This window comes from Calonectris borealis, chromosome 21, assembly GCF_964195595.1.
Source record: "Calonectris borealis chromosome 21, bCalBor7.hap1.2, whole genome shotgun sequence".
Classification (NCBI taxonomy): domain Eukaryota; kingdom Metazoa; phylum Chordata; class Aves; order Procellariiformes; family Procellariidae; genus Calonectris; species Calonectris borealis.
In genome coordinates this window covers 11912528-11925860 of record NC_134332.1, presented here as the reverse complement: position 1 = coordinate 11925860, position 13333 = coordinate 11912528, and the positions used below count along the sequence as shown (strand labels likewise).

Below are 13333 nucleotides of genomic sequence, written 5' to 3'. Positions count from 1 at the left end.
TCCTTAATAAAGTAAGCATGAAAGACAATGTTGAAAAGATAAAAATGAGCAACCCAATACAATACAGGTCATGCACACAAAATCCTCCTACAGAAAAGCTCCAGTTTAATCAATGAAAACACACCTATTTAGAAAAAGAGGAGGAGGGCTCTGCAGCCTCACTATTTTAGAGCAAGCATGAGGCATTTTAACGTACCAGATGTACCACCAAGTTACCTGCTATTTCTTGCAAACGATCTTCATCAATATTTGGATCAAAGTCACTTCCCAAGACATCTGTACTCCAAGTTTCACTCACAGTTTCCGATATATCTCTGTCATCAGTCAACCCCATCATGTCACGGATTTCAAATTTACGGAGCTTGTCATCAAGATTATCCTGAGTTGTGGCTATGTAAAAATAAAAAGTTCTCATTTTTTGAAAAGGCTTCTCCAATTACTTCTGATTGAAAATAGGAAAAAAAACCCAAACAAAACAACCCCCCCTCTAATTCTGTCAGGTAAGACAGTGTTTTAAAGTAAGGCCTGTAAAGCACTGTTATACTATTCAAGAGATGCTGCCTCAAAATAGCTTTTAAGCACATTTGAGACAAAAGAAGAAAAATCTTAAACTACACATGGTGACCTATCAACCAAATTGACAGACAAAATGAATAAAATTTAGCACACTATCAAGAAACTGATACAATTCCTGTAAGAAGAACTTATCACAGAAAAGCTGAGGCCTCCAGAGATCATTCAAGTCCAAACCCTCTGCTCAAAACAGGGTCAATTACAGCAGGTTGCTCATGGTCACGTCCAGTCATGTTTTGAATATCTCCAAGGCTGAGACAATACAACCTCTTTGGGCAACCTGTTCCAGCATTTGATAAATATATAAGGGAGCTAGCCAGATGCTTTAAGACTACTCCAATTCAGATCACCCTATTCCCTGAAGGGAAAAAACCTGGTATCAAGCAAAATTTCACAAGCAGTTTCCTATAAGGGACTTAAATCTCAAAATCCCATGCCATTTCCTTTCCCTAACAATGGACTACAAGAAATATTTCTAGGGAAAAAACCAAAACCCATAAATGCATAAATTTATGCATAAATTGCAAGAGCAATTGCACAAGGAAAACTTTTACTTATTTTTTTAATAACTTTTTTACTTATTTTTTTAATAACTTTTACTTTTTTTTTTTTCCTGAATTAGTCAATTTTTAACCTTTTTCCATAGAACTTTGGCTTTATCATCCACAGACCTCAGGCACTTGTATTAGAGAACTTGCACTTGCCTTGTTCGTGCTCTAACAGCTGCAGAGCTTCAACACCATTGCTCCCAGAGGGGCCCGCGCCAAGCTCTGACACAGACTCCCCTTCTAAATCCAAGGATGACACAGAGTTGGAGCGATTTGAAGGACCTGTGAAAACAGATTTTACTCTAAATCTAATTTGAATAACAGTTCCTAAATATACAGCATTAACAATCCAGGACACAATTAACTAGAAAGATGAAACGAAATGAAGTAGCAGTTCCAATATAAAACACTAAGTTGATGAACTAAACGTACATTTGCTCTACTCTTGATCCGTACTCTACAGATACTTAATCCGCACTGTGATTTGTACTTCCCATGTTTAGAGTACCACACTAATTACAATAATCTACAAATACATTACCAGAAACAGCTGGAATCTCACCATTACTGTACTTAATTATAACTAAAAAGTCAATAAAGTCATTGCCATTAATTTGTTTACTTGTCTATGAATTTATTTTCTTATTTTGGAAGAGAGAGCGCAAAAACTAAATTATGGAAGTTACACAAAATAATGCATGTTGAGTGATCTGTACAAACCTCTTCAATACCACGAATAAACCTGTGCTTTGTTGTGTCTGAGGCTCATATAAAGCAGTTGTCCAGAGTCCAGAAACTATTCTGAGATATGTAATAGGTTATTAAAACATGAAGAAAAATAAGTCTGAGAAGTCTAAGTTTAGAGCTAAGTTAGATTATCTTAGTAATTAGTACTGCACTTAAGTTTCAGAAAAAAAAAAATCCCTTTGTTTTCTCTTTCTAAATATACTTAGTTTTTTTCTTCCTAGTTCTCAGACTCGGCTATGGCTTTTTAGGTCAAAATTTAGCTCCAGACTTTTTCCTTCAAATGGCTAAGAGAAGAGGCAGGCTCTCGGGGTAAAATAACAAGCAGAGTCTTCAAAATGGCAAAGATGACATGCTGTATTTAACAGAAGTTCCTTTTATGGTTAAGGGGGGGGAAAGGGACAAAACTTCTTCAAGACTTAAGTAGCCCTTCACCTTCAGATATTCCTTCCAGATTATCACTGCAGAGGGAAAAGCGCAAGGTTTTATCAGGTTTACCATGGAGTTTGTTTTCATCAACTGGGACATCTCCTTGTCCACCATCTGCAAGCTGCATATTTAAGACCTGGAGAGTGGGGAAGGAAGAAAAAAGACTTGCTTAAGATAATCTATTTTTCAGATAATTAAGCAGTAAACAAAACATTACACATTTTTTTTGCATTTTTCTCCCTAGATGTTAATGGCACGATCAAATTTCTAACATTCCATTTGAAAAAAAGACAGCTATCTCCAAAGTCAGCGCCTGGAGAGAATGTAAGGTAACCAAGACATGAATATAAGGCAAGTCCTGATAATAATGGAGCCACCAGCTCCCTCATCACCACAGCAGACGAATATAATACGGAAACTGATCGTTATGAGGCTGCAGAAGGAGATAATCTGAACTATCAGGCAAGGCAGCAAAGATGAAAGCAGAAGCTGTGCTATGGCTGGTGAAAGAAAAGCCTGCAAAACCAGCCTTACCCTAAGCAACATAGTCTGAAGGCATTCATGGCAACTTGACCACAGCTCCACCCTCACAAGAAGCTGGGCCTCTGCGTTTCAAGTCCGAGCTGCCAAAAACGTCGGGATCAGTGTTCCAGTTCTGTCATTCACCTGTGCCACTTGATCCAAAGGACAGAGCATGCAGATAGGCAACTGAATCAGTTTCTTTAGACTCAGAAGCAATAGCCCAAGTTTGCTCTTAAGCACGTTAGATGACAAAGCCTTTTCATAAATCTACCAGGTTCATTTTTCCTGTGTTAATACACTGCTTTTCACACCTTGCAGATATACTAAGTGAGGGGAAAAAACATCTAAACAAAGAGAAATTTGAAAGCTACAACCCCCAAGTTCAGTAAAATGAAGTAAGGATTTTCATTCCCATTCTGGATTATTACCCAAATTTAGTGTCACAACTTCACTGTTCTGCTATTAGAGAACACAGAGGCTGTACTTTTCAAAATATCTGAGATGTGATAGTTTTTGCATACCTCATTTTCTGACATCATTCCTGGGGTAATCTGTGGACCTGTCCCCAAAGAAATCACCAGCACTTCTTCCGGCTGAACTTCTGGGATAGTCTCCTGGGAGAATCCTTCATGATCTCCATGCTGATCCATTAGAATATTTGATCTACTTCTGCTACGAGTTGCTAAGAAAATATTTTGAAATATCAACGTTAGAAAGCTTTTCCTTGTTTAAGGAGGGAAAAAAGACAATACAATAGAAATACAGAATGGCAATGTTTTGAATTAGTAATAGGCATACTAAATAAACTCACAAAATGAAAAGTCGTATTAGACTTTGAGAGATGGAACTAATGTTTAAATTTGAGTACTGAACTGTGAAAAAGCAAACTTTCAACATGAAATTTAGAGAAACAAGGTATACTACGTCCTCTTTGCCTACAAAAATTCAGTGTATTCCAATCACAGAAAGACCCTTAATAAATTAATTCAGAAAATGAAGAAGTTTGTTATCAATAAAAAAAGGTCTAGGTTCCTGTGGTTTATAGCTCTGTTTATTTAGAAGTTTTTTCTCCTAAAAAGCAGGGAAATCTTACTCTAACCAGTGCCTCAAACCCAGACACACAATTCAACATCAGGTGGTTTACTTTCATTATTTTGTGACTCTTTATTAGTCTTTTCAAGTAGCCTCATATTCCCACGTTTGGCACCGTGGAAGGAAAAACGCCTGCATGGAATTAAGATTTCTAAGTATGGCAGCATGACACCAGTTATTTCTTTATTTGGTCCAGGGAAAACAAGGCAAGTGTGCGGAAGTCACAGCCAAATTTTGATTATCACACAAAGGCACACAAGGTGTTTTTAAAAACTACATGTACAAAATGAGTTTCATATAGAAATCAATGAAGAAATCTGAAAATGCAACTGATCGCCAAAGTAAACCAAAGACATGCTTAAGTCATGTGTTATAAGTAAAAGTTTCACAGAGAAGAATGGAAAGAGGGCATTACCCACCAAAAGGGGTTACTAGAGTTATATGAGCTGAAAGATTGGTAGCAGAAGAATCCCAGGCAGTAATGGCTGCCAATTGCTGTCCTGGATTTCGAAAGCATTAAAATGAAACAAAAGAAATAAAAAATTTGAGCAAAAACTATTTTATACCATAAAATAAATGCTGTTGTGCCTCTACTTTATAGGCATAAGACCAGAACCATTCAGAAGTAGAGTTAAAACAACATGGGATAGGTTTGTTTTGGGATTGGTTTTGTGGGTTTTTTTGCCACTTATCGGGCTCTACATATTTCATCCTGTTACACACTAACACCAAATCTCTCAAACAAACAAAAATATCCCATGTGGTCATATTAATTTAAATATACACTAAAGAAGAGTACCACATTTCCTATTCTAAGAGAAAATTTTATTGAAATGGGAAAGTTCAAGACCTAGAAATCCTATTCAAAAAGAGGACAAAAACCCAACAAACATAAAACTGTACTACAATATACTAACAATTGGAATCAGATCGGGCAAATAATGAAGAAAGAAGAAAGCTTCTCTTCTCAGCACATACTCTAAAAGTTCTGCTCTTGGTCTTGCTCTTTCATCCTACTCCGCATTTGCTCTCCTCTGACACACAAAAATTGTAAACTTATTCTACCCCACTAATTAAATGTCATCCTTCCATCCTGCCACTTTCCTAAGCAATATTCCCTCCTAGATCTGCTTCCCATCTTCAAAAACTTTCCCTTTATTATTATTGCACTAGCATGTCTACCAGCCACTCCAGTGTTTTCCTCAAGTTCAATCCAGAGTGATGAAGCTCACCATACTTGCATCAGAAAGTAAGGAAGTTACCTGGCTTTCTATGCAAAAGAAAATTCCTCACTGTCTACACAGAAGAAGTAGGAACTGAAGGTGTAGTCAAAGAGTAACCCCAAGAGATGACTGAAAAAATGGCACAGAAAGTGTATCAAGGTATCAGAAATCATGCAAGAAGTCTGCTTGCTCTCCTTACCTATTGGTAAACGATTTTTTTTGTTAGCTGGAGTAGTTGCAGGAGAAAGCTGTGGGGTATTATACGGAGTCATTTCAAGGCTGCTGCTTTTTCCTGGTTTATTCTGGGGTAAGTTTGCCAGCAAGTTTTCCAAAGCCATCCGATCTTCCTTAAGTTGATCGCTTGACATTACATTCCGCATAAAGCCAACCTAAAAATTTAGAATTAGTGTTGGTAAGAATTGCAGTGTAAATTATCAGCCTTGTTTACCCTATCTGTAAATATACGGGGACAAGTTTATACTACTTCTTTTTAAGAACTTAAGATATTACCAGAGTAGTTAGCTGGCTGTATGTCATGTAAACCACTGTTCTACTCAACCCCTCCAGAAGATTAACAGAAGACATTGGAGGAGTTTCAACTGCACGCCCATCAATAACTACATCCAGGAAAGCGGCAACACAGCTCTGCAAAGGGAAGAAATAGTTTTTAGATGAGAGACCACTTACTAGAGTTTGGAAAGAATATAAGTTACCACAAGAGTTAAGCAGTTTATATAACGATCTAAGTTTTACTTCCTACTTTTAAAATCTTAGGATAAAATACCATGTATGAATAAAAAAATCACTGAAGAGCAAGCAAGGAAAGCATGTAGTTAGTTTTAGCATTTCCTTCATTCCTCTTCTGCATTCAAAAGTGTTACTTACTTAAGTGTCTTCTTACAATTTTTTAAAAAATTAAACTGTTTTATGGCAATTAAACTGCCCCTTCCTGAAGAATCTGCTGAGCACGGACTAAAAGTGAAACAAGGAAGCAACACACAATGTCACTTTCTAATCTGATTGAATGTTACTTGTATAATAAATGTGTAACTTTGTATGATGACTGTGTAAATTATAATTACCAAAAACCTGGAAGTTACACAAGCAAATCAACAGTTTTTTAAACATATGACAATACATCAAAGATCATTAGTTTCACTATTCCTCTGATGAAGCTAATTTCAGTATTGCTATGGATGATTCATACTAACAAAGGAAAACCTGAACAAAAAAAGCAAAACTACGCAAAAAAGGAACAGAAGCTCCTTGCACTAACAAATTACTTTGTTTTAAACCAGACTTCATAAAAAAGTTGTCTTCAGATTAAAGTGTTTTCTTTAGGTTCAGTAGAAAAAACACGGACAGTAATTCAACATTTCAGTTTAAAAGATAACTTGATTTTATTTCTTTTTTGTATTTTCTTTTAAGAAGTATTATGTCAGAGTAAAAGCAGGAATCCCTGACCCTTAATTCCAGTATTCAAGATTTTGTTCCCAGCTTTGTGCACGAGGTAATCTGCTTTTCAGTGCATGTAACTCGGAAGTTAAATGCTTAGTAAGTCCTTTGCAATGTCTGAAAAAAGAGACTGCAGAAGGATGAAGTATACACAAGTCTTAGCTTTTTTTAGTCTGGATTCTTACTTTGTCAAATTTAGCAAGGTTGCTCTTCATACGTGGATCTCCCTCTTCAGAACCTGTCATTGCCAATTGCTGCAGAAGTCTCCCAACCTGAAATGAAAAAGAAGCATTTCAAAACAACATCATGATGGATCCCATTATAAAAATTAGTTAAGAAAACTCCGCCATTCTAATTTTTTTTTCATTTAATACTCAGAGAAATACTTCTGATTGAGTGGACAGAGTCTTGCGCTCACTTTCAGGGCAGAAAAAATGAAAGAAGCTTTAGAAAAAAGCAGTCATTGCATTTAACAAGAAAATCTGCACACACAGTATGCTATGAGCATCCATACTTCCCCCCCTTCCCAAACAAAGCATGTTTTGTTTTTACAACACATCAGAATTAACTATTGTAAGCAAAGAGATAAACTTTAGAGCATGCCTTTTCAGCAATGATAACACAAATATTTTGTTAGCATTTGTCTTACAGGTAGGAGGGACAGTACCTTTACCTTTACTGTAGTAACATCAGTTCTAGTAGAAACAGGCCAAGAACATTTCTCATACTTTTTTTTTTTTTAAGACTACTTTGAAGTGAATCATACCTGCATCAGATTAAATCTTGCCACCTCATTTATAGGAGCATCAGAAATTATCCCATACTGTTCTGGGTTAACAATTGCAGGACAGATGAAACACGCTAGAAGAAGATCTGTGCACATTGCTCTGACCTCCCCAACCTCCAGCCTGTCTACACACGAGAGCGTTTTGTACATTTGTGACACAATCCATCTCAAGCTGTGAGGAAAACAGTAAGTATTTTGTTTGAGATAGCCAATGAATTTGTTGACCAAGGTCACCAGCTTGGCCTCATTGGAGTCAACCATCTCTTGGACTCTTTGCTTGAACTTTTCTGTGCCTTTTTCCCCAAATAACTTTTCCTGTTGTACTGGGGAGAATCTCTCAATTAACTTGTTTGGATCAGTTTCCAGGTGGTCTTCATCTTCAACCAGAAGCTGCATAATTGGCTCATGTAAAGTTGCAGTAAGAAAAAGTTTTGCAGAAAAGAGTCCTTCAGAGAAAAGTTTGAATAAGATGCTGAATGCACAGGTGCCTCGTCTCAACAGCCGCCTCGGGTTGTCGCTTTCCTTGAGTTCAAATTCAATCAAGTAACGGAGGACCTGGAGGAGGTAGCTCTCATCCTCCTGCATGATGCAATTGCCATAAATGGAGGTAAAGACTGTGTGAATGACACTCTGAGTGTTGTCCTGGTTGAGCTTCTCTCCGGCAACCAGACAGGATGCAATAAGCCTAGGGTTCTCTCTCAATCTGTTTAGGAATTCCCCGTAAGCAGCCTCCTGAAATCCCAACTGCTTATATCCATCCACAAACTGCGTGTCCTCCAAGATTTTAGCATGCTGGCAACATTCAGCAGGAGAAGCTTCAGCACTTTAAAGAAAAACAAAGAAACAGTTTAAGTAACTCTTAAGCAAACAAACTTCATAAAAATATGCCACGTGGTCAATCTATTAACAAGACTACCACCAAGGAAAAAAGTCTTTCCATAGAGTTAATACAAATGATTTGCAAATTCAGGAATAAGGAGAGTTTGTTCCCATAAACTGTGAACAGAAGCAAACCAAATGCATATATTAAAAAAAGGCAACTTAAACAGCCAACAAGTAAGTTTCAGGTGAGTCAGATTCCCTAGCTGAGATTTGTTTTAAAACCTTACTATTTTTATGATTAGTACAGCAAAGGACTCCAGATACTAAGTGTGAAAAATCTGATGGATTTGCTGCAATTCACAGAAGTTTAGGAGCTTGTTCTCCCCAGGACCACCCCCAGCCCCTCAAGTCACCTTGTTATGATCAGTCTGTCCAAGTTAATCCTTTGCTGCTTGGAAATCCATGCTGTGCGGTACAGCTTTTCAGCTGTCTTCAATACATCTGCATTGAGCCTTTGAATAAGTTGCTTTTCTGAGTTTACATACAGTCGTTCCTGCTTGAGGTGATGAGCCAGCGTGTGTATATCCAGCTTCACCATCTTGGGCAGTGAGCGGGTTACACAGTACTCGCTGAAAGAAAGAAAGAAAATGAAACAAGTGAATTCCAACAGTTAGGGAACAAGTTCTGTCAGCCCCAATGAAGCGATAAGCAGGTCATAAACTTTGTGCCCCTTGTTAGCATATTAATACGTTCTCTCAAATCCACAGCCCACCACTTAATGACTGAGTCACTCTTTCTTAATGCAAGGTTTCCTAATCGCCAATTTCATTAGCCCCTTGTTATGTTAGCACATCAGGGACACTTGCATAACAGAGAATGATATTTTCAACTCACACTCATGAACTGAAATAGTAATACAGTACAGCGCTACAAAACTCCTGCACCACACCTCCAATACACAAGGTAAGAAACTGGCCATTACTTGGAGAGATGTGGTGACACAAGCTCAGGGAAATTAAGGAGTCCAATTCCGACTCACTGTCTGGTAAATAGGCAAAAAGATTTGTGCACTTACTACTTTGTCCTAAAGCATGCCCACATATCGCAGCACTATCCAAGTACTTGGGTGTGGTTATCTCTGGCCTGTCAAAACAAATGTCCTCTCTCACCTATGCATAAGAAGCACCAAGTTCCCAATATTGGTCTTTTCTGCTAAAAAAAATTAAATAATAATAATATTACTAATTAAAAAAAAAAATCAAGGAGTATCAATACCCAGATAAGGCAGAAGTTGGAAAAAAGTCTGGAGACTCTGCTCAACAGCAGAATTCATTCAGAAAAAATTCCTCAAATATTTCAATTCAGAAGAATATTTCTTTGGGCCATGATCCAAAAATGTTGTTTTAAAAAGAGAAAAACTGAAACAACTGTAGGCTTTCATAGCACATCAGGGACAAAAATCTACACAAACTACTGTTATGTCTCAACGTAACATCAGCTCTAACTTCATAATTAGAAAACATCTCCGTTACCAGTTAGATAAACAAAAAGTACCACACCATTCAAAACAAGTTCAAGGAGCTAATTCATCTAAAAATTAACTCTGTGGAACAAAAAAACATCAATTGCATTTACACTGAAGGAGTAGAATCATGCAGATCAGATTATGTTTCCATGGAATTAATGATTAACTGCTTTATGTCTTCTTCCCTACCAGAACTAACAACCATACTAGCTAACTTGGGAAGAAAAAGGGTTTGATGCAGATATAATCTGTAACGGCTATCTGTCAGATATATTGGTAATGGGTACATGTCAGAGCTGTCAAGGGATCTGGCGATGAACCCTTCAAAGCCAATGCTGTTAACGAGTTAAACTAAAGTTAAACAAAAAACTTACCTCCCGCAACCTGTAGTGACTCTGGAGGAGCCTTGCTTCACAAGACCACTTAGTCCATGCTTGAGAAACTGCTAATAACGTACCATGCACTGGCCTAATGCTCTCCCCTTCTAGTGTTTTAAAGATCTATGGTTCACTGCTCAGCACAACAGGAGATGATCCTCCCTGAAGAACACAGATTAGCTCCCTAATTAGGCACAGGTTTTACATTTGTTGGGTTTTTTTCAGTGTGTGGAGAAAGCCTGATAACCAGGTGCGCTGACAACCATCACTGCTCCTTGCGTGTGTAATTAAGTTCTTCCATCTATAGTTTTAACCTCACAACCAAAACCTTAGCAGAGACAAACAGAGATGCTGTCACAAGCCTTTATGCATAAAAAACTGCAATCTTACTACACCTGATGGTTCCTAGCAAATACAGACAACCATGTAGATAAAGCTCTCAAAAAAAAAAAAAAAAAAGAAAAAGCCCACACCCTCAAAAAAAACCCCAAAAACCCAAACAAAAAAACCCCGCAACCCTAACGAATGGTTACAGCTCACACATCCAAAGACAAAATTAAGTAAGGAACTTCAAGGACACAATAATTGAGATGTTTTTAACTAGGACAGTCTCAGAGAAATGATTAGAAAAAGAAACACTGACATTACTGCCAAAGTTCTTTGAGAAACAAATAACGACTTCTTACAACAAATTTATTTTTAGTCCCAGAATTTTAGGGCTTACAAAAAAAAAAAGCATTAAACTTGATACTGCCTGCAAACACAGTAGTAACTAATTACTAGGCTATGAGCTATTGATATCAGCCAGGAAAAAGAAGTTGCATCCATAAAAATATACATACATGAGATCTGCAGAACTACCTTCTGTCTTTTCAGATGCTTTCCACTGTAAGACTGGACTTAAGAGTTGCTCGTAGTTTATCAAACCTTAATAGTTTTAGTTGGCGTTTTCCATTTTAAGGTGTCTACCCACAGGCTCCACTTTTCTGGACAGAAAGTTAGTCCAAGTGGTTCTCCTGCTTGAAAGCAAGTTTTGGGAAGCAATAGGGAACCCACATGGGGAACCTGCTATGAAAAACCTGTTGACTTCGCCTGCGTTCCTGTGCCTCTGCCTTGCCAAATTTTAAAACAAGCTTTTATTTTTGTGTCACTCATTATAAACTCATTTAACAGCAGACAAGCCAATTAAATGGCTTCTGAGGTGTCTCATATACTTACAAGTAAAGTTATTTCTCTCACTGTTTCACTCAGTGTCTCTTTTTTTTTTTAACTAGAGAAGATGTTTTCAGCATCAGGGATGGCCTAAGCACTCTGACAGCTTTCAGCCTCCGAGGAAAGACTCTTCTTTTCTCCTCTGGCCCACGGGTGGGACTGAACTCCAAAAGCCCAGTCAGCAAAAGAGACAAAGTGGTCTGGAAACAATATACTTTGTCTGGAAAGTTACAATTATCAAAATAGCAGTTAAATTGCTGGTAACATATGGACAGCTATAGACAATTAAAAAAAAAAATCAGATAATACTTAGAAAGCAAATAAGACTCCCATATTGTCCAGAGTCCTAATACACATGGATATAACCACCTGTCCAGCAACAAAAAGAGCGATAAAACAGTAGAAGAGGTCACACTACCGCAAAACAATAGTGTGTCATTTGTGGTGCCACCCGAAAAAAAAAAAGACTGTATGAGCCTCAGAAAGTGAAGTTACCATCCAACATACAAATGATTTGGGCATCTCCTCATGATACAGCATCACAGCCATTAAACAGACACACCAAAGCACTGAGTAACCATGAGAAGCTGCACACTGGTGTGCAATTTTTTTCTTTTAAACTAATTGCCACCATGAACTTCAGGCCCAAAACAAAACAAGGCTCCAAAGACTACTATTACCTGCATCTGCACTTCTAAATATACTGGTCCCATGACTACTTGATAATATCCTACCAATTGGCCACTACCCATGTGTCTATCTTATCCATCTCTACTGTGGAACACCAGAAATAACAAAAGAAAGAGGAGAATTGATTTGGAACAGCACCGCAGGTTAACAAGTACCACTGCTTTGTCACGAACTATGAAAATCCACAGGATTTTCTTGTGGATCTGCAGGAAGTCAACTGCACAACAGCAGTTTTCACCCTATGTACAAGAAAAAGGGATCAGCAGCTTCCCCATCTTTATAATCCTCCATAAAAATTAAACTAATTTGATTGCTAGTGATTGCTACTGAAATACACCTCTATGAAGAAGAACGCCTCATTCACTCCCATTTACCAGTTTTTAAAAATTAATTATTCCGAAGTCACACAAGTATAGCAAGCAACAGCACAAACAACTTTGTCTTCACCTGAAGTTTCTGGCAGACATTTGAGAACACTAGAGATGTAAAGCAGGTCATTTAACACACAAAATACTTCAGCAGGCTTCAGTTTTCTAAGGAAAACTTGCAACATAGTAAAGAAAACTCAAAAAACCTAGTTGAGCAAGATGCACAGGCTGTTACTCTCTTCAGATACTGACATTAACAACACAGCCTGTCTGGAAAGAAGAAACTACTGTACCACTAACACACCTACATGACGCACACTGCTCCCCTGCAAAAGCCTCTTCCATTTATGATCATTATGGAAAGACAACAGTTGCATTCTCTGACCTTCCCAGGCTACACAACATTCACTCCACGCCAGCTTTTGGGACAAGAGCTTTAGAAGCAATTAGCCACAGTTACATATTTGGTAACACACCACAGAAGGCAGCATTAGAGCAGAGCGAGCAGCGGCAGCTTCAGCTGGTACTAATTCCAGAACACTGTTTGTCAGATTACCTTATCGGTTTCTCGTAAACAAAAAGGTGCCCATAATTATCCAATTACCTGGTTTATGACTACTGTGCACCATACTTGAAATAATAGATGTCTCTACATAATTGCATAAAGGAGACAATTTAGGAAATTTAGATATCCAACAGCCTGCTGTGGCTGAAGAAACAACAGATATTAAATAGCTCCTGCTATGTGCAAATTATTTTTCAATACTGGCAATTTCATTTTGATATGAAAACATGTCAATTTCTTTTGTCGGTTATTTCAAGACTGCTTAGTAACCTACTAAAAGCTGTGATGTGGTAAGAGAAGCTTAGCACAACAATTCAAACAATTTCACTTCATGATGCTTCACCATACCAGCAACAAAGATTGCGTGATCTGACAGCATCTAAGATGTTTTGCTGTGCTAT

General features: G+C 37.7%; 1 protein-coding gene across 10 annotated transcripts in view; it reads right to left on the bottom strand.

Moving 5' to 3' along the window:
- The window catches only part of GAPVD1 (GTPase activating protein and VPS9 domains 1), a 47491-nt gene that overhangs the window by 31890 nt on the left and 2268 nt on the right, over nucleotides 1-13333 (bottom strand). For 5 of the 10 annotated variants that reach the window (XM_075170890.1, XM_075170891.1, XM_075170893.1 and 2 more), the window contains exons 2-11: nucleotides 9271-9407; nucleotides 8609-8824; nucleotides 7353-8196; nucleotides 6772-6858; nucleotides 5642-5776; nucleotides 5331-5520; nucleotides 3338-3498; nucleotides 2301-2430; nucleotides 1278-1403; nucleotides 217-390 (exon numbers count right to left, since the gene is read on the bottom strand). In XM_075170890.1, the coding sequence (XP_075026991.1) occupies nucleotides 217-390; nucleotides 1278-1403; nucleotides 2301-2430; nucleotides 3338-3498; nucleotides 5331-5520; nucleotides 5642-5776; nucleotides 6772-6858; nucleotides 7353-8196; nucleotides 8609-8824; nucleotides 9271-9296 (2089 nt within the window). In that variant the 5' untranslated portion in view covers nucleotides 9297-9407. Of the gene's footprint in view, nucleotides 1-216; nucleotides 391-1277; nucleotides 1404-2300; nucleotides 2431-2543; nucleotides 2969-3337; nucleotides 3499-5330; nucleotides 5521-5641; nucleotides 5777-6771; nucleotides 6859-7352; nucleotides 8197-8608; nucleotides 8825-9270; nucleotides 9408-13333 lie in introns of those variants that run through there. The other 5 variants (XM_075170895.1, XM_075170896.1, XM_075170889.1 and 2 more) reach the window with 3 other exon arrangements.